The sequence below is a fragment of the Mauremys mutica genome, chromosome 1, assembly GCF_020497125.1.
Source record: "Mauremys mutica isolate MM-2020 ecotype Southern chromosome 1, ASM2049712v1, whole genome shotgun sequence".
Classification (NCBI taxonomy): Eukaryota; Metazoa; Chordata; order Testudines; family Geoemydidae; genus Mauremys; species Mauremys mutica.
Genome location: NC_059072.1, coordinates 87,830,529 through 87,853,149, shown reverse-complemented (window position 1 = coordinate 87,853,149; position 22,621 = coordinate 87,830,529). Strand labels below are relative to the sequence as shown.

At 43.7% G+C, this 22,621-nt stretch overlaps 2 protein-coding genes across 2 annotated transcripts in view; one reads left to right on the top strand and one right to left on the bottom strand.

Annotated features, from left to right (window-relative positions):
- The first annotated feature begins 391 nt into the window (after nucleotides 1-391).
- On the top strand, nucleotides 392-13,422 carry ARL1 (ADP ribosylation factor like GTPase 1). The gene is made up of 6 exons (XM_045002324.1): nucleotides 392-634; nucleotides 7,362-7,499; nucleotides 8,310-8,391; nucleotides 11,368-11,479; nucleotides 12,709-12,887; nucleotides 13,109-13,422. The coding sequence occupies exons 1-6, from the start codon at nucleotides 631-633 to the stop codon at nucleotides 13,137-13,139; spliced, it is 546 nt and encodes a 181-aa protein (XP_044858259.1). The 5' UTR covers nucleotides 392-630; the 3' UTR covers nucleotides 13,140-13,422.
- Nucleotides 13,423-14,235: 813 nt separating this feature from the next.
- Nucleotides 14,236-22,621, bottom strand: part of UTP20 (UTP20 small subunit processome component) — a 79,839-nt gene continuing 71,453 nt past the window's right edge. Inside the window, exons 55-62 of the mRNA XM_044982041.1 lie at nucleotides 21,879-22,010; nucleotides 20,423-20,555; nucleotides 18,982-19,178; nucleotides 18,524-18,595; nucleotides 17,232-17,498; nucleotides 15,908-16,034; nucleotides 14,978-15,123; nucleotides 14,236-14,792 (exon numbers count right to left, since the gene is read on the bottom strand). Coding sequence (XP_044837976.1) covers nucleotides 14,637-14,792; nucleotides 14,978-15,123; nucleotides 15,908-16,034; nucleotides 17,232-17,498; nucleotides 18,524-18,595; nucleotides 18,982-19,178; nucleotides 20,423-20,555; nucleotides 21,879-22,010 — 1,230 coding nt within the window. The 3' untranslated portion in view covers nucleotides 14,236-14,636. The remainder of the gene's footprint in view (nucleotides 14,793-14,977; nucleotides 15,124-15,907; nucleotides 16,035-17,231; nucleotides 17,499-18,523; nucleotides 18,596-18,981; nucleotides 19,179-20,422; nucleotides 20,556-21,878; nucleotides 22,011-22,621) is intronic.

The following is a 22,621-nucleotide window of genomic DNA, read 5'->3' as shown; positions in this document are numbered from 1 at the left end:
TTCTGCCACAGGATAATTAAGGGAACGGGTGCTCCTGTGGAAGAGGGTGCAAGGCCCTGGCCCTGCTCCTGCCTGGCCTGGTTAAAAGTGGGGGCTGAAGGCAGGGTTGCAAAGACCCGGTGCGTGTGACTGTAAAGCTGTTCCCTACCCTGCCTGTGAAGAGCGCGGCGCCCCTCGGGCAGGGGCCAGCGCTGAGGCCCGGAGCCTTCCCGGGGAGCTGCAGCCTCCGGCGCCGGCCGCGGGGCAGAGGCGGGGCAGAGGAGGAACGCGGGTAGCTCCGCCCCTTCGCGCTAACAGGCCCCGCCCCATTTCCCGCCGACTCACCCCTCACCTCTTCGGCACTTCGCCCCACCCGCTGCCTCGCAGCAGCTCTAGCGCCCTGGTCCACGGTCGCAGATTCGTCGCTCCGCATTGGTGGGAAGCGTCTCCAGCCCGCGGGATTCGGGAACCCTGCGCGCGCTCGGCCCCTGCACCCGTCAGTGGCGGGGCCCCGCGGCCCCTCCCTCCCCGGCTCCAACGGGCTAAATCTCGGCTCCGCGCCGAAAGTGGGAGGCTGCTGGCGGCGCCTCATTTACTTCCCCCGGCAGAGGCGACTGCGTCGACGTGGAAGCTGGTGGCGGCGGCGGCACCATGGGTGAGGAGCGGGGGCTGCGGGGACGGGTCCGGCTGGCGCTTTGCCGGCGGGGGCAGCGCGAGACTCGGCCCCGACGTGCCGGCCCGGGCCGTGCTGCTGCCCGGGGGCGGGGAGCCGGGACCCCCCCCCCCAGGGGGGCCGCACACGGGGCGGGGGGGTCCCGGCTCCCCTGAGCAGCAGCGGCCGCTGGCGGCTCAGTCCGCGCGGCGGGGCGAGGGGGGGGGGGAAGTCCCGGCCTGAGGCGCCCGGGCGGCTCTGCGTGGGCCGGTGCAGTGGCAGATGGTGCCGTTGTCGCTACTTCAGGGCGCGGCCCCCGGCTAGGGTCAGGCGGGCGCAGGCAAAGCGTCCCTCCCCGGAGCCCCCCAGCGGCGCAGGACACGGCACTTGAACGCCAGCCGTGTCTTTGCAAAGGCCTTTGAGAAAGGACCCTACAAAGGTAAATCTAGGGCAGAGGCTGCACCTGCATCCAGGAGTTGGTCAGAGAAGCCCCGTGGGTGAGGCACTGGCTGGACTGGGGCCCGGAGACATGGGTTCAGTTCCCAGCTCTGCCACCACTTCACAGCGTGACCTGGCCAAGTCCGTTCCTTACCTGTGCCCCCATTTCCCCATCCGTTAAAATGAGGATAATGATACAGGTGTCCTTTGTAAAGTACTTAGAGTTACGGGTGTAAAGCGCTGTAATCTTCATCTAATCCCAGTACCACAGTTTCCCCTGATCTCTCAAATAACTTCATCTGATGTGTTCTCCTAAACCGTACTTGAGACATTGCCATTTACCTAATGCAGTGCAGCATCTATTTAAATGCAGCTTTATATGTTCTACTCTGTACAGCTAAACACTAGGAATGTTCTTCAGAGTGTTGATGACTTTATTAGAGCCCTGAGTTCAGTACTTAATAGAATGGGTGTAAAAATACAAAGAGGCTCTGAGATGGATATATTGGACTGAAGTAGAATCTGGTAGGATTTATGCAGACACTACTGTTTGTGGTTAGTTATTGCTATAGCTCTGGTTGTGAAGCAGTTTCCAATCAACCTTGCTTTTCTGTTGATCACACTTCCTCAACTTGTGTTTCTAGTGGGGTCCTCCAAGGATTGGCTCTTGGCCCTATGCTATTTAACTTTATCAATGATCTGGAAGAAAACATAAAATCTTAGTTGATAAAGTTTTCAGATGATACACAAATTGGGGGAGTGGTAAATAATGAAGACAGGTCACTGTACAGAATCATCTGGACGGCTTAGTAAATTGGGCACAAGCAATCTGTGTGTTTTAATACAGCTAAATGCAAATGTACACCCCTAGGAACAAAGAATGTAGGCTATATTTACAGGATGGGGACATGTCCTGGGAAGTAATGACTCTGAAGATTTGGGGGTTCTAGTGGATAATCAGCTGAATATGAGCTTGTAGTGTATCTTGATGGCCAAAAGTGGTAATGTAATCGTTGGGTGCATGAACAGAAGTCTCAGGAGTGGACAGGTTATTTTACTTCTGCATTTGGCACTGGGATGTGACTACTGCTGGAATACTGTGTCTAGATCTGATGCACAATTCAAGAAGAATGAAATTGGAGAGGATTCAGGGAAGAGCCACAAGAATGATTAAAGTGAGAAAAAAGAAAATATTAAGTGGTGACTTGATTATAAGTACCTACATGGGGAACAAATATTTGATAATGTGATCTTCAGTCTAGCAGAGAAAGATATAGCAGGACCAGCAGAAAATTGAAACTAGATAAACTGAAATTAGAAGGTGTAGATTTTTAACGGTGAGGGTAATTAACCACTGGACCAATTTACCAGGGATTGTGGTGGTTTCTCCATCACTGGCAATTTTTAAATTCAGATTGAATGTTTTCACTGAAAGAGCTGCTCTAGGAATTATATTGGGAAAGTTCTGTGGTCTTTGTTGTACAGGAGGGCAGAGAAGATGACCAGATGTCCTGATTTTATAGGGACAGTCCTGATTTTTGGGTCTTTTTCTTATATGGCTCCTATTACCCTTCCCCCCCCCCCCCCGTCCCAATTTTTCACATTTGCTCTCTGGTCACCCTAAAGTCAGATCATGTGACACCAGTGGCCCCTTCTGGCCTTGGAGTCTATGAAATCATTTTGGGCTGGACACTTAAGCAATATCAACTGGAAATAAAATTAGATTTAAAGCTGTACCACGTTTAGAATATTGTGTGTAATTCTGATGTCTTTTTAGGCAGGATATTTGCAAAATTGTTGACAGTTGAGGTTGCAGAAGGACATGTCCCATCCCCCCCAAAACTTCTTATTGTCGGGCTTTTAAAGTTAAAGGAAAAAAGTTGTGCATTCCTTTCCGCCTTCATATTGCCTGCGACACTGTCAGTAACACACTCCAGTGCTCTGTAGGGCTTTCACTTACATCTCCAACAGATACAAAAGAACCCAGTAAATACCCAGTATCATCAAACTTGCTATCTGAATGCAAAACTTTAATCATGACTTCATGTGCTTTTATATGAATTATATCAACACATCTGACTGTCACATGCTCCATGTATTTTGGAAGTTATTCTGTGTTAACAATGTTGAGGTCACTCAAAGGTGACACCTATTTTTCAACAGTTTATAAATTTTCCAAAACTGCAAATTGTACAACCACTACACCCAGAAATCCATAACTAGCCAAGGATTATAATCCACTTTTATTTACTAAAAGTCACTCAGAAACATTAGGTATTCAGCATTCTTTCCACTGGCAAATTGAAATGAGATAACACAAATGTAATTATATAAATGGGCTTTTGAAGAGAATTAAGATAATGAGATAAGGTAGATAGTAGGGGGAGGCAAAGAGAGGCATAAATCTAGCAGGCAAATAACGTAAAACTCCTCTTCTGAAGAGGGCGAGGGTGGAACAAATTACTGCAGCTAAAAGTCTGCAGAGCACATCAGTTTACTAGGGTTCTCTCTTTAGATGGGGGCACATCTTTTTGAAAAGGGAGTGGGAGAATCAGGGGGCTAATTCCACTAACCAGTTTTATGGATTAAGATGAGAGAAAGTCCTCTGGGGTTTTCATGTAAGTTTTTCTGTCAAAACGTGTCTCCTAAAATACCGGTACCTCTTTCATGTTGTGTCATTTGCCACTTTGCCTTTACACTTCATTCAGATCAGCCATGTCTTGTTACTATTATTATTTGTACTACAATAGTGCCTTAAGTCCCATTGAGTTAGGAGTTGTACAGATATAATAGCAATGGTTCCTGCCCCATGGATTTTAGAGGCCAGCCCCATGCCCACTCCTGTATTTCCAAAGTCAGTGATGTGCTCCACTTTTGTAATGGAGCAGACTTAGAGAGGAAAAAGTGAGACTGGCATGTAGTTTTCATCCCTTTTCTACATAAGTACACTGTTCCTCTCCCCTCCCTAGAAAAATTTAACACACACACACGTTTACAACAAGCAAGCTATTTGAATAGGATATTTTTACTATGTAACTTCTAACTTGGGTTCTGTCTGGTATTTAGGATCCTAACTGATATTTGTCCAGTATGGGTTATCTTTTACATGTTCGGCTGTTAACATTTATGGGTAGAGATGTAATATTGTCTGGTGTCATGTTTTCTTTTCTTTTTTTTTAATGTCCCTGTCAGAATTTCCAAGTAACTGTACCTATATTCCCCTACTGTCGTCCGACAAGGGCACTCACTTAAATGTTTCTGGCTCCCTGTCGTACCTCTCTCCTGGTTGGAGACTTATGTCTCATTCCCTGTTGACTGGGGGTTTAAAGTTGCCCAGCTCCCTGATCTACGCTGTGTTATCTCCAGAAAGCCATTCTGCTGAAAAGGCCAGCACCTGTGTTTTGTTTTCTTTCCAAGGGCTCTGACTAGTGTATTGCCAACAGTTACAAGTTAAACAAACACATTTATTCCTTGGCTAAAAACATTACAGAGAAAATGTATACAAAACCAATAAACATTCCTGTGCACATGCTACAAGCTCACAAGAGATTACCCATCAGTCTTGTGGAGCCCTGGCAGGCTAAAATCTTACAAACCCTTCTGACCTCCATGGCATAGAATATCCTGTCTGTCTGCTAGATCAAGAAGAAAAGCCTCAAGTCATTTTTAACTTGCGCTTTTTATCCAAAAATCCTTTCTTTGTCTGTTGGTCTTTGGAGAATCCAGGTTGAACAAATATTGCGAGCCTTCCCAGGAAATGGTGCTTCTCTGGGGATATTACAACTACATGATTTGCCTTAGTCACCACTGTTTCCTATTGGTGTCGGAGCTGTGGTACCTCATGGAGTAGAACACAATCCACCCTCATGGAGTAGAACACAATCATACATAAATCATTCATATAAAATAATGAACCACAAATATTTAACTTGTATCATTGGGCGACCATATTGAAATGGCAGGAAGTGCCATGTCTGTCAGTCTTTCCCCTACTAGTCTAAAATTTTAATGAATTATGCTCCTGTTTGCTTAGTGTGCAATGAATATAAAAGCAGTGTCTGACCACAGGTACATTTCCTTAATGTGTACCTGAATGAGATGTTGGGACAAACCCTGTTTAAGTAGGAGAATGTTTCAGGTCTGCTGCTCCTACAGCATTGGATTGGGACAGTTCTCTCACAGATATGCTTGTTATATAGCTAGCAGCAAACAGTCTGCCGGACAGATTGGGTGTGGAATACCAAATAAGGATGTTACACATTAGACGATTGACACAAAGTTAACTGAAATGGTGTCATGAACTAAGGACTCACTTCAAAAATAATTTTGCTTGTGTAACAAAACTCGGCTTGGGTGGTGGACTCTTCAGTCCTACAAGCATGCCTATTCTAATTGTAACCGTTTGATGTAAAGTTTTCTCATTAATTTGATTTGGAGGTGTCTCCTATCAGATAAGGTTAAATTTTGAACCTAGCCCATCTCTTTAAAGCTCTGAATTTAAACTAATGACTGACTAGAATGTACTCCACATGGATTAAAAAACTTGTCTCCAAAAGGAAGTCAGGTAATTAACATCTCCACTAGTTTGCAGTATTGTACTGTCTTCCTCTACAGTGGAAATGAAGATAGTTGAAGCTGTTGCTTAGCAATCTGTCTGTTCAGCCACCCTTTTCCTATTCCTATCCCAGCCTAAGTGAACACTTCTGAAGGTGGGCTAGACACCTGTTTGTATACATTTGTCAGTGCACTTTCATAATCTTTAAACTTAAAGACATGGCTACACTTAAAACACTGCAGCAGTGCAGCTGCACCACTGTAATGCTTCAGTGAAGATGCTATTACGCTGGCAGGAGAGCTGCTTCTATTGGTGTAGTTAATCCACCTCTGCGAGAGGCAATAGCTGTGTCTGTTGACAGCATTGTCTACACCTGTTGAGCCTCTCCTGTCAACATAGCGCTGTCTACAGCAGGTGGTTAGGTCGGTAAAACCCACACTCTAGCAATGCAGTTATTTCACACCCCTGAGTGACGCAGTTATACTGCTGTAAGATTATAATGTAGACCTTATAGGTAGACCTGGCCTCAGTTAGCATGTATCAGACTCTACAGCAGAGGTGGGCAAACTGTGGCCTGCGGACCACATCCGGCCCGCGGGGACCCTCCTGCCCAGCCCTTGAGTTCCTGCCACTGGCCCCTCCTCTGCAGCCTCAACTCACTGTGCTGCTGGTGCAATGCTCTGGGCTGCAGAGCCTGGGCCTGACCCGGTGCTCTGTGACATGGCTGGCTCCAGCCGGGCGGCGCAGCTGCTTGTCCTGGGCAGTGCGGCTGTAGCACCGCCAGCCACCGGTGCTCCAGGCAGCGCGATAAGGGGGCAGGTGGGGTTGGATAGAGGGCAGGGGAGTTTGGGGTTGTGGTCGGGGTGGGGTGGTCAGAGAGTGGGGGCAGGAGTCCGGGGGGGAGGCAATCAGGAATGAAGGGAGGGGTTGGATAGGGTGGCAGGGGTGGGCAGGGGTTCCGAGGGCAGTCAGGGGACAGGAAGAAGGGGCGGTGGGTTGGGGCAGGGGTCCCGGGGGGCAGTCGAAAATGGGGTGGCGGGGGGTAGTCAGTGGCAGGGGTTCCGGGAGCTGTCAAGGGACAGGTAACAGAGGAGGTTGGATGGGGCAGGAGTCCCGGGGGAGCTGTCAGGAGGCAAGAAGCAGGAGGGGTCAGATATGGGCCAGGCCACACCTGGCTGTTCGGGGAGGCACAGCCTCTGCTAACTAGCCCTCCATACAATTTTGGAAACCCAATGTGGCCTCAGGCCAAAAAGTTTGCCCGCCCCTCCTCTACAGCATGTGCCCCATTAAACCAATACATGTACATGTGGGTGGATCATACTGAAGGAGAACTTAATTTCCTTTCTAACATCATCAGGTTTTGAAGGTCCCTGTGTAATTTAATGCACCAGAAACATAGAGGGCAATAGAAAAAGGAATTAGTTCATTATCTGCTGATAGAGAAGCAAATGCTAACAGCAGGAAAGATTGCTTCTGCCACCTGATCTTGCTGACTGAGGTCAAACTTTTGGAGAACAGGAAGGGGTAGGTGTGGTTGAGCTGGCAGGTACGTAACTAATCAACAGCTTGAGCTGTTTTCAGTTCCACTGAAGGGAATAATCCAGTTGTTCAGACTAGTGGATATTTTTAAAGCAGATATACTTCCTGGTGTTCTTTGACAACGTTTCCTATTGCTCTCTTACTACTTAGTACTACTGCAATATGGTACTGAAATTTTGTTTTTGTTCTGTTTTTCAGGTGGCTTTTTTTCCACTATCTTTTCCAGTTTGTTTGGCACTCGGGAGATGAGAATCTTAATCTTGGGACTAGATGGGGCAGGAAAAACAACAATTCTGTACAGGCTACAAGTTGGCGAAGTTGTTACCACCATCCCCAGTAAGTGCTTCTCTGAAGAATAACTGATCCAGTGAAGATCTAATACATACACTTTCTTTGTTTATGAAGTGTGTGCACACAAAGTTTGGTTTAGTTAAGCTGCAGTCTTCAGAAGTTGCTGGAACCTCATGTATCCTTGTTTGTGTGTCTTCCCATATGCAGCTACTATTGTGTGCTGTAGAAGTACTGGGAAAGAAAGTATTTAATGCTGCTAACTACACGCTGGAAGTGCTAGCCACACATTTGAATTTTGTTACCAAGAGTTTGGTAGGTTCTTATTATGGTGTTAATGTGCATTAATGATGGCAGTCCAGCAAAGTATGGGTCTCAAATGTATCTTTAACATGAACTCTGTGAAGGCTCTGTTTTTCTACACATCAAACTCTAGACAGGAAAGAGCAAGTCAATGCTAAATTCATTTTTTGTTCCGTTTATGTTCGTTCTCACAGGGAAATCAGGGGTCTCTGGGCCTAAGCCTTTGTTATAAACAACACTCCTATTTAAAACAACCATATATATATACACACACACACACTTTTGTAACTCCAATTTTTTTTTAAAAGTTGCTTTTATTTCTTTTAAAATATGGCATCTTGTCTTTCAATCAAAGCATAGTGCATTTATTTGATCATCAAAAAAGCAGCTAGTAACATGATCTATGAAGATGTATGGACTTAACTAGCTGTGTAGGTTTTAATTATACTTGAGGATTAAAGATTCTAACTGAAGTTAGAATGTATTACAGCGCTTCTCTTGCTGGAATGTTCTTCACAGAGAGCAGAACTAAGGTAGTCTCTCTATATATTTCAGCAATTGGTTTCAATGTTGAGACAGTAACGTACAAGAATCTAAAGTTTCAAGTCTGGGACTTGGGAGGACAGACGAGTATCAGGTAAGAAATTTCACATTACTGAGACTGATATGGCATAACCAACTGGAATGAACGCTAGGCACCTGATACTCAGAAGTGCTGACTACGTAAAACTTTGGTGGGAATCTTGAGTGTTCTGTATGTCTGAACATCAAGCCCATAAATTTGATTTTAGAAGCATTCCAGTTAACATGAGGGGATAGTGGTTGTATGGAATGTTCTTAGGTTTGGTTTGGCTAAATACATTAAACTTTGCAGTCTAATTTTCTGATACAAAATGCCCTTGGAAACTTTATCTGCATGCCAATAAAAATGTTAAATTCATTTAAAGACCTTATTTCCTTATCTACTGATTTATGTTATGCTTAGCTTTAGTTCCATGTATCTTTAAAAATATCTAGACATTTTAGCATGTTAGGCTAAAATGATAAATAGGGCTGTCGATTAATCACAGTTAACTCATGCACTTAACTCAAAAAAATAGAATACCACTTGAAATTTATTAAATATTTATTAAATATTTTGGATGTTTTTCTACATTTGCACATATATTGTATTCTGTGTTGTAATTGAAATCAAAGTGTATATTTTTGATTACCAATATTTGCACTGTAAACAGGGGAAATAGTATTTTTCAATTCACCTCATACTTGCACTGTAGTGCAACCTCTTTGTGGTGAAGGTGCAACTTACAAATGTAGATTTTGTTGTTTGTTTTTTGTTTGTTTGTTATATAACTGTTTTGTTTTTGAGCGCAATGTGGAACTTCGGAGCCTGCAGGTCCGTATGTATGTATTTGTACATAATTCTCATTCAGACAATTGCTAAGGTCTGGTCTACACGGGGGGAATCTATGTAAGATATGCAACTTCAGTTACGGGAATAGCGTAGCTGAAGTCGATGTATCTTATTTCAGCTTAACTCCTGTCCTCACAGCGCGGGATCGATTGGCTGCAGCTCCCCCGTCGACTCCGCTTCCGCCGCTCACCCTGGTGGAGTTCCGGAGTCGACGGGAGTGTGTTCGGGGATCGATATATCACATTTAGACTAGACGCGATATATCAATCCCCGATAGATCGATCGCGATCTGGCGTGTAGTCTGGATGTACCCTAAGACTAACAAGTTTGTTTACATTTGGAGGAGATAATGCTGCCCTTTTCTTGTTTGCAGTGTCACCAGAAAGTGAGTGCAGGTATTTGCATGCCAGGAGTGCTCAACATTTGTATGCCCCTTCATGCTTCGGCCACCATTCCAGAGAACATGCTTTCATGCTGATGACACTCGTTTAAAAAAATGCATTAATTAAATTTGTGACACAATTCTCACCCAAGGAGTTCAATGTCCCCTACTGTGTTTTACCTGCATTCTACCATATATTTCATGTTATAGCAGTCTCAGATGATGACCCAGCACATGTTCATTTTAAGAACACTTTCACTGGTGCCTTCTTTACTTTTTGTCAAATCTACAATGTAAGATTTCTAAAAGTAGCTACAGCACTGGACCCAAGGTCTAAGAATCTGAAGTGCCTTCCAGAATCTGAGAGGGATGAGGTGTGGAGCATGCTTTCCAAAGTCTTAAAAGAGCAACACTCCGATGCGGAAACTACAGAACCCGAACCACCGAAAAAGAGAATCAATCTTCTGCTGGTGGCACCTGACTCAGATGATGAAAATGAACGTGTCGGTGTTCACTGCTTTGGATTGTTATTGAGCCGAACCTGTCATCAGCATGGGTGCGTGGCCCCTGCAATGGTGGTTGAGGCATGAGGGGACATGTGAGTCTGGCGCATCTGGCACATGGATGTCTTGTGATGCCAGCTACAACAGTGCCATGAGAATGCCTGTTTTCACTTTCAGGTGACATTGTGAACAAGAAGAGGGTAGCATTGTGTCTTGCAGGTGTAAATAAACTTGTTTGGGAGATTGGCTGAACAAGAAGTGGGACTGAGTGGACTCACGGGCTCTGAGGTTTTGCACTGTTTTGTTTTTTAATGCAGTTTTTTGTACATAATTCTACATTTGTGGGTTCAACTTTCGTTATGGACAGATTGCATGACAGTACTTGTGATAGATGAATTGAAAAATACTATTTCTTTTGTTTTTTTTACAGTGCAGATACTTGTAATCAAAAATATAAAGTGAGCACTGTACACTTCGTATTGTGTGTTGTATTTGAAAATGTAGAAAACATCAAAAAATATTTAAATAAATGGTGGTATTATTGTTTAATGGTGTGATGGCCCTAATATTAAATTTAGGAATAGGTAACAAATTCCTTTGAAAATTTTAATGAGTAATGATATAGTACAACAGTGAGAATATGGTCACCTCTTGCAGAATCTTGTTTGTCATGTTTTTAAAAATAGATTTTTACAAACTTTAGTTGCTAAAGATCAAGAACTACTTTCCTCAGATGCAAACCTCACTTTTGATTCTGAATAAAATACTTCAGCAAGCACAATTCTTCTAAAATGAAGATTTAATTGGAAACCTAGTTAGTTACTAGTCAGTTTAAAGAATCAAATCAGGTCTTATTTTTTGCTTGATTAATTTATTTGCCTTAAGAGCAAAATCCATGGCAGATGCTTTTCACACAACTAGTTTTGTAAAATTTTATTTAAAGCTTAATTTGTTATGGTAAAAGACGTGGCTTAGAAACACTTAACTGAAATATCTGCTGCACTGCCCCTCAAAACCATGAATTTAACTGTGGCACATCTTATTTCCCCCCAATCAATAGTTGTCCCCAGGTAGTTTTACCCACTTCTTGTTTGAGCAGTAGTGTTTGGAGTGCTCTGCTCCTTTCCTCCACTTTTAAGGCACCAGTTGCCTTTTACGCCAGTTACCTGGAGGGGGACAACTCTACTTTCCCTGAGCAAGTGGTTTTTTCAAGCACTGGCCATCACACTGTTATAATTGCCATTGGGTTGGGTTCCTTAGTAAAATTAAAGTTAACTTTTATATGAACTCAGCTAGCCTGTTCTTCTTTTCTAGGCCATATTGGCGGTGTTACTATTCAAATACAGATGCAGTCATTTATGTAGTAGACAGCTGTGATCGAGACAGAATTGGCATTTCAAAATCAGAACTTGTTGCTATGTTGGAGGTAAGAAAACAAAGATACTGTTTAGATAATTAAAATACTAATTGCAGATCTTTCCTCTTAGAGCAAATCTAAAACAAACCAGTACCCCACAATGAACTCTGCTTGGAATCAAGTTGTCTTACTACTTTCCTAAGGATGTATCATATTACAGTAACTCCTTACTTAACGTAGATACGTTCCTGAAAAATGCTACTTCAAGTGAAACTGTTAAGCGAATCCAGTTTCCCCATAAAAATGAATGTAAATCTGGGGTTAGGTTTCAGGGAAATTTTTTCACCAGACAAAAAACTATACACACACAGAGCGCATACGTTTTAAACAAGTGTGGGGCAGCAGACATCCTGACATTAGCGCGCGCACACACCCCAGCACGAGGCTCCTGGGAGCAGCTCCAAGGCAGAGGACAGGAGCAGCACACAGCAGTGGGAGGGAGGGACAGCTGAACTGCCAGGCAGTTGATAGCCCAGCCCAGCTGCTGCACAGGGAACTTAGGGAAGCTGGTCCACCCTGGTTCCAAGCAGCTAGCTCCAATGGGCTGCTTTTTCTGCAAGCAGTGGACAAAGCAGGGAGCTGCCCAACGTTATATGGGAGCATTGCACAACTTTAAACAATCATGTTCTCTAATTGATCAGCAAGGGGATGATATTAAGTGAAGAGTTACTGTACAAAGCTTTTGACTGCAGAATATTTGCAATATGTTTAATGCTTTTGTCAGTCTTCCATGTTTCATGTCAGTTCAGATAAGCCTTTGTGTGGACACCAGACTGAATATAATCTGTTACTAGCATAGCTTCTTAGTGCTTTGTCATTATTCAGGGCCCAGGTCTGCCAGCCTTAAACTAATATCAGTGATTATAATAGGATTACTTATGAAGTTTAGTATCTTACAATGCAAGGGTGGCAGAATTGTGCCCTAATTTAATTTAATAAACTTTGAATACCTTTATTGGCCCAATGAATGATAAAAATCTATACTTTGTTTTACAGAATACTTTAAATCTGTCCGCTCCTGGTCAGTTTCCCTTAGGAAGTCATTTCAAACAAAGAGAACTGGCATCAAAGTTTAGTTTAGGTTTACCAGAATGCCTAGCTCCTTACTTTTGAAGGATTTACTGTATATAAAAGACTGAAAATCAATGTTTTCTCTACATAAATAAACCTGTAGTTTGCTTTAAATTCTCCTCAGGTCAGGGGAAGAATAGTGTTACTTGCATAGATTTCTTTTTTAGGAAGAAGAACTGAAAAAAGCCATTTTAGTGGTGTTTGCAAACAAACAGGACATGGAGCAGGCCATGACTCCCACAGAAATGGCAAACTCACTGGGCCTACCAGCTTTGAAGGACAAAAAGTGGCAGATTTTCAAAACCTCTGCAACCAAAGGCACTGGGCTTGATGAGGCAATGGAGTGGTAAGTAACTGTTTAACTCAAGTCTTGATAACTAATGCTGTTATAATGGTCCTCAAAAGGATCTAACATTGGATATTTTTGGGGCTAATTTTAACTTTTTTCCAAATGAACAAAAGCATGGGCCCATAGGCTACATGATTATTCCAGTGCACCATGCACAACCTCTCAGCATCTTGGAAATGGAGTCTGCAGTAAATAAGCTTGCTTAATTTTTTCCATAGGTTGGTGGAGGCATTGAAGAACAGGCAGTAAATCAACCTTGCCACATGATGGTCAAACACATCCAAGCATCCCTTTCTTTGCAGTCAAGCAAGTTAATGCCACACACTGTAAATAGGACTGATGGAATTGACTCTTGTAAAGGGGGCTGACTTGTCTTGTAAACACACACTGAAGCAACTGAATGTCTGTCTGTATTATATTAAAATACTCCTCCCTTGCTCTCCTGTATTAAAGTATGTACTTATTTGTATGGAAGACTTAATTGAAAATAGACTGAGACAGGCTAGAATAAATCGTTTTGTTTTGAATTTTAGTGGCATCACTTATTTTATTCATGTAAACACTAAAATCTTTGAAATGTCACTTGTCTAAGTACACCTGTTATGTGTATGTCCCACACTAGAAGCCTGTCACTGGTTTTGAACTACTTTAGAGTGCTATCGGTTGGAAACTCAACTGAGCGTTAGTGCTCACTCTTATAGAACATGCCCACTTCTTAATCGTGAGTTGAAAAGCCCACCTGTACATGAGGAAAGTTTAGTTTTGAAATTAGTATCTAGGTGTTCAGAGCTGGAAACTCAAGTGCAGGGTTCTTCATATTTTAACACATGATGGTAACACTTTATCTGCTCAAACAAAACTTATTTTTCAAAGATGCTGTCCCACAAATTTTCTAGAGGCTAGGATTGAATGTTGCCTTGGGTAAGTGAAACTCCCTATAGCTGTGCACACTATGTATTTAATGTGATGTCCAGACTACAGGAGTGCTCATTACGCTACTGTGCACCATTTCAAGTTGGGGATGGGTGAAGTAGCTTCCTTCTGTTCTCTGTGTTCAGGAGTACTTCTCCCCCTCTCCTACTACTCAGCATTGGCATTACTTTGTTCTTTTCTATGGTCATATTGCTAAGTTAAATGTGGTAGTTACAAGTACTGGATGCAGCTGCTGTGCTTAAGTGGAACATGCTGGTAAGAAAACAGCAGAGTTATTTATTCTTAACCCACAGAATACTTAAGTACATGAAATCTACCATAAAAAGCTGTGCAAGTCCTTTAACATACCTGAAAGATCAGGGTCTAGACCTTTAATCATATCTTTCATAAACTAGGGAGGAACACTGATCAGTGTGCTTTCAAGCATATTTAATTAGAAAAATGCAATGTCTTAGTACATTAAAACATGGAACACATGAATGTAGTTTACTCATGCACAGAAAGTTGGCCGCTTGCATTCTCTGCATGAAAGAAGAGCAAACAGCTTGATAGTTTTACATAAAATCCTAGGTGACTGATAGGGATCTGTGCAGACTTTAAAATTAATTACAAATAAATACATTAAGATAGTATTTTTTTTTTTTTACATAATGAGTTCAGGCAGGCTACTGCATCAGTAAAAAATGTAGCTCTCTACCCTGTGTTGAAAAGAAATTCAGTTCTCTGAATATCTCAGCAAGTAGAGTCCTCTTGGCCTCCAGTACTGCACAATCAGGTTTATGCATCAAATATATACACGACCATACAGCTGTTTCATTCCACCATTGCTAAGTCTTTTAGTGCATGGCTCCTTGGTTTCTTGGCCTTGTAGCCAGGGCGCAGGAATTCTATTTTTCTCTTCTTCGCTTCTATCTTATTCTTGTGTTTCTTCAGCTTCTTCCGGGCAGCAATGTCAGGGTTTGCTACAGTCTAATAAAAGCAGAAATTCATTTTTGCTTTTCAAGAATATGGTGATGTTTAAAGCTGACATTGTCTCTTTAATTAAAAGAAATCTTTCTGATCAAGCATCTCTGAAGTAATGTGTCCTGCCTTTAACATTAAGTAGAAAACAGTACTAAAACAAAGGGCAATCAGAGTTAAGAATAAAGTCTTACCTGCAGGGCTCTCTGTTTTTTCCTGATAGCCCTCTTTTGACTAGCCTGTTTCTGCACAGAAGCAAAGGCAAGTGAAAAAGTCTCCAGCCCAACTAATTTCTTGAGCAGTTCTATGATTTCCTGGGATAGGTTCTTCAGTGTTGGATCTAGTAAAATAAAGAAATGACTGCTTAAGTCCTCACTCTGAAACAGTCTACTTAGAGGACTATTACTGATTTCTCTTCCATTTGCATGAAAACACAAACTCTTAAAAGCAATGATTTGTCTCTGGTGCTTATTTTCCAGTGGCCTAACCTACATGTAACATTGGAACACCCCCAGACAGCATATTTCCTGTAGAAGTGAATTGCACACATGCACATTAACACCTTCCTGAACACTGCTTAAACAGGAGTTGCACTAATGTCTTTTCTTGGCCACAATGGACTATACTCATTCAGGAGTGTCATGGGAGGGAGGGAGAAACAGCTAACAGGAGCATAAACAAGTAAGGAATATTTCATACACTTCAAGATGTGTACTCCTCCCCACTCTATCTGCTCCAGATCTTAGCACTTCATGCTTGTAATAAGTTTGCCTATTCCCAACTCGCCATCTTAGCTCTTTGTGTGCCATGCCTCTTGGTCACCTTCTTTGTCGGTCAGTCTGATTATACAACCCTTCCTCCATCACATGTTCAAGCTGCATGTTCTCACCTTCAAAGGCCTGCCACACTGCCCATGTTTCTTAGAGCATCACTGCTCTCCCCATCTAAATCACCTCTGACTATATGCTGACTATATTTTAATTAGCTACCACTCCCTGAATGTCTCCTCGGACCCAAATGCCTTCAATGTGAATGACAGGGTGTTTTGGATTGGGGCTGTCTGCCTGGACAGCACAAACCAAAACAGACCCAGCTCCACTTCCTTAGTGGCATTTGGCAGTTACCTTGTTCTGCGTAGGTGCTACTCAGCTCTCTGTGCAGAGGGGTGATGATTGTTGGAAGGTATGGCTTGATCCTGTCTTTCCCAAGATCCACTGCTACAGCTCCAAGGAACTTAAAGATGCAAGTTCTCTAAAAGTACAGATGTGCCAGAAAGAGACAAAGGGGAAAAAACATACAGCAGTGGTTCTCAAACTTTTTTTTGTTCACAGACCACCTGAAAATTGTTGAGGGTCTCAGTGGACCACTTAATCTTTCCAAATGTTGTTTGTACCATGTGTTAACTATTGTAAAGCACTAAATAAAAAAACCTTAATTATTAACATTTTTTGTTCTACAAATAAAAGCGCACAACTCATATTTTAATATCAGTAGTCTTACCTTTCTAATGCGATGGATGTGCCCTCTCTCCCCTGTTGAGGCAGCCCCCGAGCTGGGGCAGGGAAGGAGGAGGTCTCTACCCCACCACAGAGCTGAGGCTGGGAAGGAGGGGTAGTCTCTTCCCAGCAGCTGCAGCCCTGGAGCTGGGGAAAAGTCACCTCTTTCTCTGGCCACCACAGCCCTGCACATCCCAAATTCCCCGCAGCCCCTCCCAAGGCTACCACCTTACCTTAACATCATCTCCACAGTCCAGGCACCTAATTAGTAGAGCCACGCAGGTGGGTGGCCCTTCATTCTCTCATGTGCGACCGCCCAGGTGTGCACCGTAGAGGGAACTACCTGCGGACCACCTGAATGGAGATTGTGGGCCATGGACCACAGTTTGAGAACCTCTGCCCTACAGAACTGTCACCATGAGCTGTGTGGCAGCAGACCGGTGGGGAAGGTCACGCTTGTGACTCTTGCTAAGGGAGAGAGGGTGTGTTCTGGTGCTTCATGGGAGTGGGGAATACATGTGAGAGATGAGGGAAGAGCCTAGTGTCCCAGGCAGAAAGAGGAAGATGGAACTTTCCCCTATATGCCCATATGGACACTGAACATTGCTTCCAGCATAAAGAACAAACATTTGTGGAGCATCCCAACTGGCCAATTCACTCTAAGTTAAAAAAACACTAATGCAGAGAAGATGGAGGCCTGGGAAAGAAGGTGGAGCAGGAAGCAGAGGGGAGGGAAGGCAGGGCAGAGACTCTCTACACTGCAACCTCCATCTCTCACTAATCAGAAATTTTTATTCCTCCTTAGCCTAGCACCAACCTCCACCTCCAGCACCTGCCTCCCAACAGGCACCCCAAGCTAGTTCCTGAGGGGCTCAAGGACAGCATGTGTAGGCTTTCCCACCATGCAGCTCCCAATGCTGTCAAAGGGAGGGAGGGACAACACGGTTCTTACCTTCACAGGGTTTTTAGGGGAATATGCTGCTTCTCGCTTTGCCATCAGAGAGAGTCTTTTCATCACCCACAACACTGTGGCTGGTCTGCTTTTCTCTTCTGCTTCGCCTTCCTTCTCTTCCTGAGCAGATGCTGCCTTTTCACCTTCGTCGTCTTCAGAAGCATCCTCCTGCCCTCCCATTTCATCATCTTTGGTCTCCTCCCCCTCCTCTGAATCCGGGACCAGAAGGTAGAGAACTCTGGCCACAAACAACAAATTCTTTATAACCTTCAACAGCAAAAAGAAAAACCAATTGAGCTGCCAGTACGGACCCTGGGGCATGAAGGAGGCAGGTGAGAGGTTTTAAACAGGTCAGGAGTTTCAAACCCAAGGGAGTGCAATTCACGTAGACTGCCGCACACGGCAAAGCAAGTTTTGCATGTAGAATACAGACACCCCCCTTTGGGCCCAATCCAAAGACCATGGAAGCTAATGGAAAATTCCCACGGACTTCAGTGGGCTTTAGGATCAGGCCCTTTGAGAGGAAAATGTATTAAGGCCATATAGTTCAGAATTATGCCATAGCACAGCCCAGAGAGTTAACTCCAGTGCTCTTACTGAGGCTGCCCCAGGAGCTGGTGGGGATGCTATGGTCATGCTCACATCCTTCCCCTGGAGATGGCTAGCATCCATAGCAGGCTCTGTGTCTAGCCAGGACCTGCAGTAGGAGTGCTCCTTGTGGCCTGCCCAACCTGGAACAGAATCTGGCTCGCACTGGGTGGATCTAAGCCAATTCCAACTAACATCAGAACTGCACGTGCAAGGGCAGGAGTGAGGTGAACTGACTGAAGGGAAGCTGGTTGTGGCTCCATGATTCAGAGTTGCCCAGCCCACTATGTGAGGGATGCACAGGACAGCCATGGGAGCGCTCAGGAACCTTCTGCCAATGAAGGATCTGGTATCGTGGAGCCCCACTCCCTGCTAGGCCCTCCTCTGCTTCTCACACTAGATGTGACAGGGCAGGTCGGGTGGGTAGTGGCAGCCGTACAGCCAGCAGATTTACATCAAGAGAAAGTTCCTCCGCACAGACAGGATTTTCCACTAAGCCGTTTGCATAAGCATTGATCTCAGCTGACCAGAGACTCTGATTCTCTGGTGGTATTTTATCTTCACCTCAACATTCACCATTTCTATGGCACTTGCTACATGTTCCACTTTCTAGCCAAGAGCACTCGCTCTCTCTGTAGGGACAGTGGATTATCCCATAGTTTGGTCTATACCCCCAGCAGTTTGAAACCTACTCAGACTCATACCTGCTCTCCCAGAGACTGATCCAGGAACTTGGACTGCAGCTGGTGGCAGAACGCTAAAGCAAGTTCCTTCATCTGTGGAGAGAAAAGGAAGTTGGAATTCTTTACACAACAGGGAACATGCAGGATGATGTAGCCCAAGGGGTTATTTTTCCATCCTACAGAGAGTTTTCCCAAAGGCTAAAGGGAGGCCCAAACACTTAGATGGGGCTAGAATTCTTGCTTAGAGATACTGATCTTCATAGGAGCCATGGGGAGCCTTTTTGCTGATGAGGGCGAGACCCAAGGGAGGCAGTCTGCAATCCTATGGGAGAAGCCTGCCAACAATCAGCACAGAGCAGTGGAGAGCGTCCAAATATTAAAGACAAATGGAGAGACCAGCAACTAACGCTACTTTGCATTGCGACAACCAGAAACCCCCAGCAAGGCAACAGACACTGGCGCAGAGGGAACATCCTTACCTTTTTGTCCAGCTCATCTGTGAAGAACCTGGTCGCTGCTGGCTCCAACGTGGTCTTTTTGTTCTTGCCTGCCTTGCTCTCATTCCATTTGCTAACAAGTTCCTCTGGCTTGTGAGAAGCAAACAACAAGCCAAAAATCTGAGCAGCAGTCAGCCACACCCAGCTGTGTGGGTACCACAAATGGGACTGAATGTGACCTTCAGGGGAAAAAAAAAAAAAGCTTTTCAACCAACATAACCCTTTCTATACAAGAGGGGAAAGTACCCAGGCAACTCAGCAAGGTTATACAGTTATGGGGACTGGCGTCATCACTGTTCATTCTACAGTCAAGAGAGTACTGTAAACTGTTTTGAGTTTGACTGCAGGCTTCTGGGCCACCAGCAATTCCAATCCAGCCCAGGTTGGCAGGGAACAAAAGCTGTGGCCATCTGAGAGCCTCCCCTCCCCTGCATAAAAACAACACCAGTAGGCTACAGAAATGCAGCCATACATGATAGCCTACATTAGTCTAAGTGTTATGGTTTGGAACACTGCTGTTGAGTATTTTTTTAAACAAGGGTCTATTCAGTGACTTCTCCTGTGAGCTGTGTTGAAGGCCTCAGTCCGGTTCTCAGGGGTCAGGTGACCACGTTCTAAAACCCATTACCACTGGCAACCTTATAGACAAGCTCAGCAAAGAAGCCAGTGATTGCCCCTGTAAGCAGAGTGAGTTGCCCTCTCTTCCCTAGAGTTTGTATCTCCAGCTACACATTGAGGGACAACAGCGGTGCAGCAAGGGGAAGTTTGCATCACCTCTGCCCATGCTGCATCTGTTCCAGGGATGAATTCAGGACCTCCAGTCCTGTCAATCTGACACCTGCTGGGATTTTAAAGAAGACACTTGGAAGCCTGCTGTTCTTTAAAGACACAATCAGATGCAAACCCTTTGCAGACAGCAAGAAAAGCAATTTAAAAAAATACAACCCACCAACACTGCACACCCAAATGAGTTAGCTTATGTCAGTGCATCACTTGCAACTAATCAATAAAATTGTTTTGAGATGGACCTTCCAAACAAGCACACCGTTTAAGAGCTGCTCTGCCATGTGTCACCTGTTCACTGGCTGCTATTTATGATCTCACAGAGAAAACCATTTTTCTCAGAGAACTGAAAGCTGTAATCTAAGGGATTTAATTAAAGCCAAACAGGCACCAGTTTGAAGCCTTTGGGTTACCCAAAATAGTTCCCACCAACCAGAACAGAGAGAGAGATCATTTTCACTGATGGTCTAACCTTTTCTATTAACATCTGTTCTTTCACTAGTAACTGCCTTATAGATGCCTCTTCAAAGTGCAAATCTTCCTGCACAGATCTTTGTCTGTTTGCATTAGGGCAACCACAACAACACAAATTACCAACAATCTTCGTTCTAATACAGTAGAAAATACTATTCATACTTACGCCAGATATTGCTCAAAATCTCATTATGTTTGGTTAACAGAATAATGTTGCATTCCTTGATTAATTTTGTTATCAGGGTAAGAAAACTGAACAACAATCTATCTGCTGCCTTTTCTTCAGTCTCTTCTGATATCTAAAAAGAAGCATAAATCAACAAAGAGACAGTTACAAGAGTTGGCTAGAATTGTACAGAAGGGCTTATTTTGTACATTTAATATCTGATGGCTGAATTCTTCCACATTGGCCCCTATGACTGCTTTATATTTACTATATGAATTTAGTGTAAGGGAAATGAGTCCATTAAAACTGTTGCACAAGGATTCATAGTTTCCAAAGGAAGATTGCCATGTCACTTGTCTCTGTATACATGTACACGAACACACTATATCATTTATAACTATACTTGCTCTTCTATCTTGTTCAGCTTTTTGGCATTCCTTATTAAATGCATGGCAGTTTCTTTATGACCAGCGATTCATATCACAAGAGTGCTCACCAACTGATCAGAATCAGTGGAAGCCATGTAATCTGAAGCCAAAACATGTGCACTGAATTGACTTTCAGTGACTGAATTACAGGAAGGGAATTGTATTGAATACTTTAATATTTTCTATAGGTTAAACTAAGAATCATAGTGATGTATTTCTGACCTTTCATATCCATGTCAACCTATGGGTTTCTTGGTTACAAGGACACAATCAACTTGATACTTAGTCTGTTTTTAAATAAATGGATCCCAAGAAGTGTCAGATGCAACATCAGCCCCCCTGCCACTGTTGTGGTTTTACAATCACTATTTTGTTTAAGTGTTTCTTCTCTCCTACTGCTGTGGGAAAGCCTCATCCAGACACAGAGCGCTGACATGCTACACATCAAGTGCTCTCAAATGCACAAAGTCAACAAAGTGAAAAAAGAGAAGGTCAGATGCTTTCTCTCTTATCTCTTTCGGTTCCGCTCATCTTACTACCATTATTTTATAGTGCCCAAGAGCATGCTGGGCACCTTGCAGCAGACCTGTCCCTGTCCTGACGAGCTAACAATAGGAATAGGAGCTAACAATGAGCAAGGGTGACAAAAGTTGGAGAGAGGCTGGGGCAAGAAGATCATTTGGTCACTCAGCATAGGTATGCATGCAGTTTGGTGGTTCTATTAGATTCTCCCACACACACATGCAGACCAACCCCCATATAGACTGTGACATGTCGCATGAGAAGGTTTTCATATACAGACACAGTGTGATTTTTAAGTTGATGGTGTCCCTTTAAGAACTTATGTATTGGGCACATGTCTCATCAGTCATCCTGGTCAAGTAACAGGCCCAAAGAGTTTAATCTTTCCTGCTTTTATTCTTGCCTGCATTCTCCTTTTTTCTCCCCCCCCCCCCACTTATTTATTGCAATTTCTCCAGCTAAACCTGTCTCTTTCCCAACGTTTCATCCCTGGACTAATGACTTACATCTTCAAATTTCAGAGGTTCGATTTCTTTTTCGATCAGTGGGAGAACAGTTCCAAGTTGTCTTTCAAACGCCACTCCTTCGGCTTCGACGAACAAACCACAGGCCTGGGCAGCTAGCCGCTTGTGTGAGCTCTGCCAACAGAGAGGAGGACAGAGCAATCATTATTTCTTGATTTAATATGAAGAACCCATCACTCTGTAATACAACTCAGCGAATAAGGCACTACATTTTCAGACGTCACTAGTGGGTGCCTCTGTTCTGCGTACCCAAACTGGGACAATTTTAAAGGAAATTGATTTCCAAAGTGTGGGGTACCAATCCACACTCTGAAAATCAGGCCTCTTTATGGCATCAGGTTGGGAGCCTAAGACACGCAATATCCCTAGTCGTGTGAGAAAACATAGGCTCACATCATAAAGCTAAACTTTCAAGAATGCTAATTTTTAGCAAGTTTCCAAAACTACACGGTTTTGAAGCACCCCACAAAGTTGCCCATAGCTTCAGACCATTTATTTGGTTAGCATATTGTAGATGATAGAGCTCAAATGGAGACACACTTTGCCTATTCAAAAAGTCAACAGAACCACTCAAATCAGGACTAGACCCAAAAGGTCTTAAATCTGCTAGATCCCAGTAATAGAGAGGATGGACTAAGCAGCAGACAAACAAAAATAGCACTATCAGCCAGTTACGAAGCTCAAGTTCAAAGGGATTTTGCTCAAATTTTCACCACCAAAACATT

Excerpts from the sequence above, each read along its gene's own strand:
- ARL1 (XM_045002324.1), top strand. Across the intron at positions 7,500-8,309 it reads AGTTGTTACCACCATCCCCA|CAATTGGTTTCAATGTTGAG; the intron begins GTAAGTGCTTCT and ends TATATATTTCAG. Across the intron at positions 8,392-11,367 it reads GGAGGACAGACGAGTATCAG|GCCATATTGGCGGTGTTACT; the intron begins GTAAGAAATTTC and ends CTTCTTTTCTAG.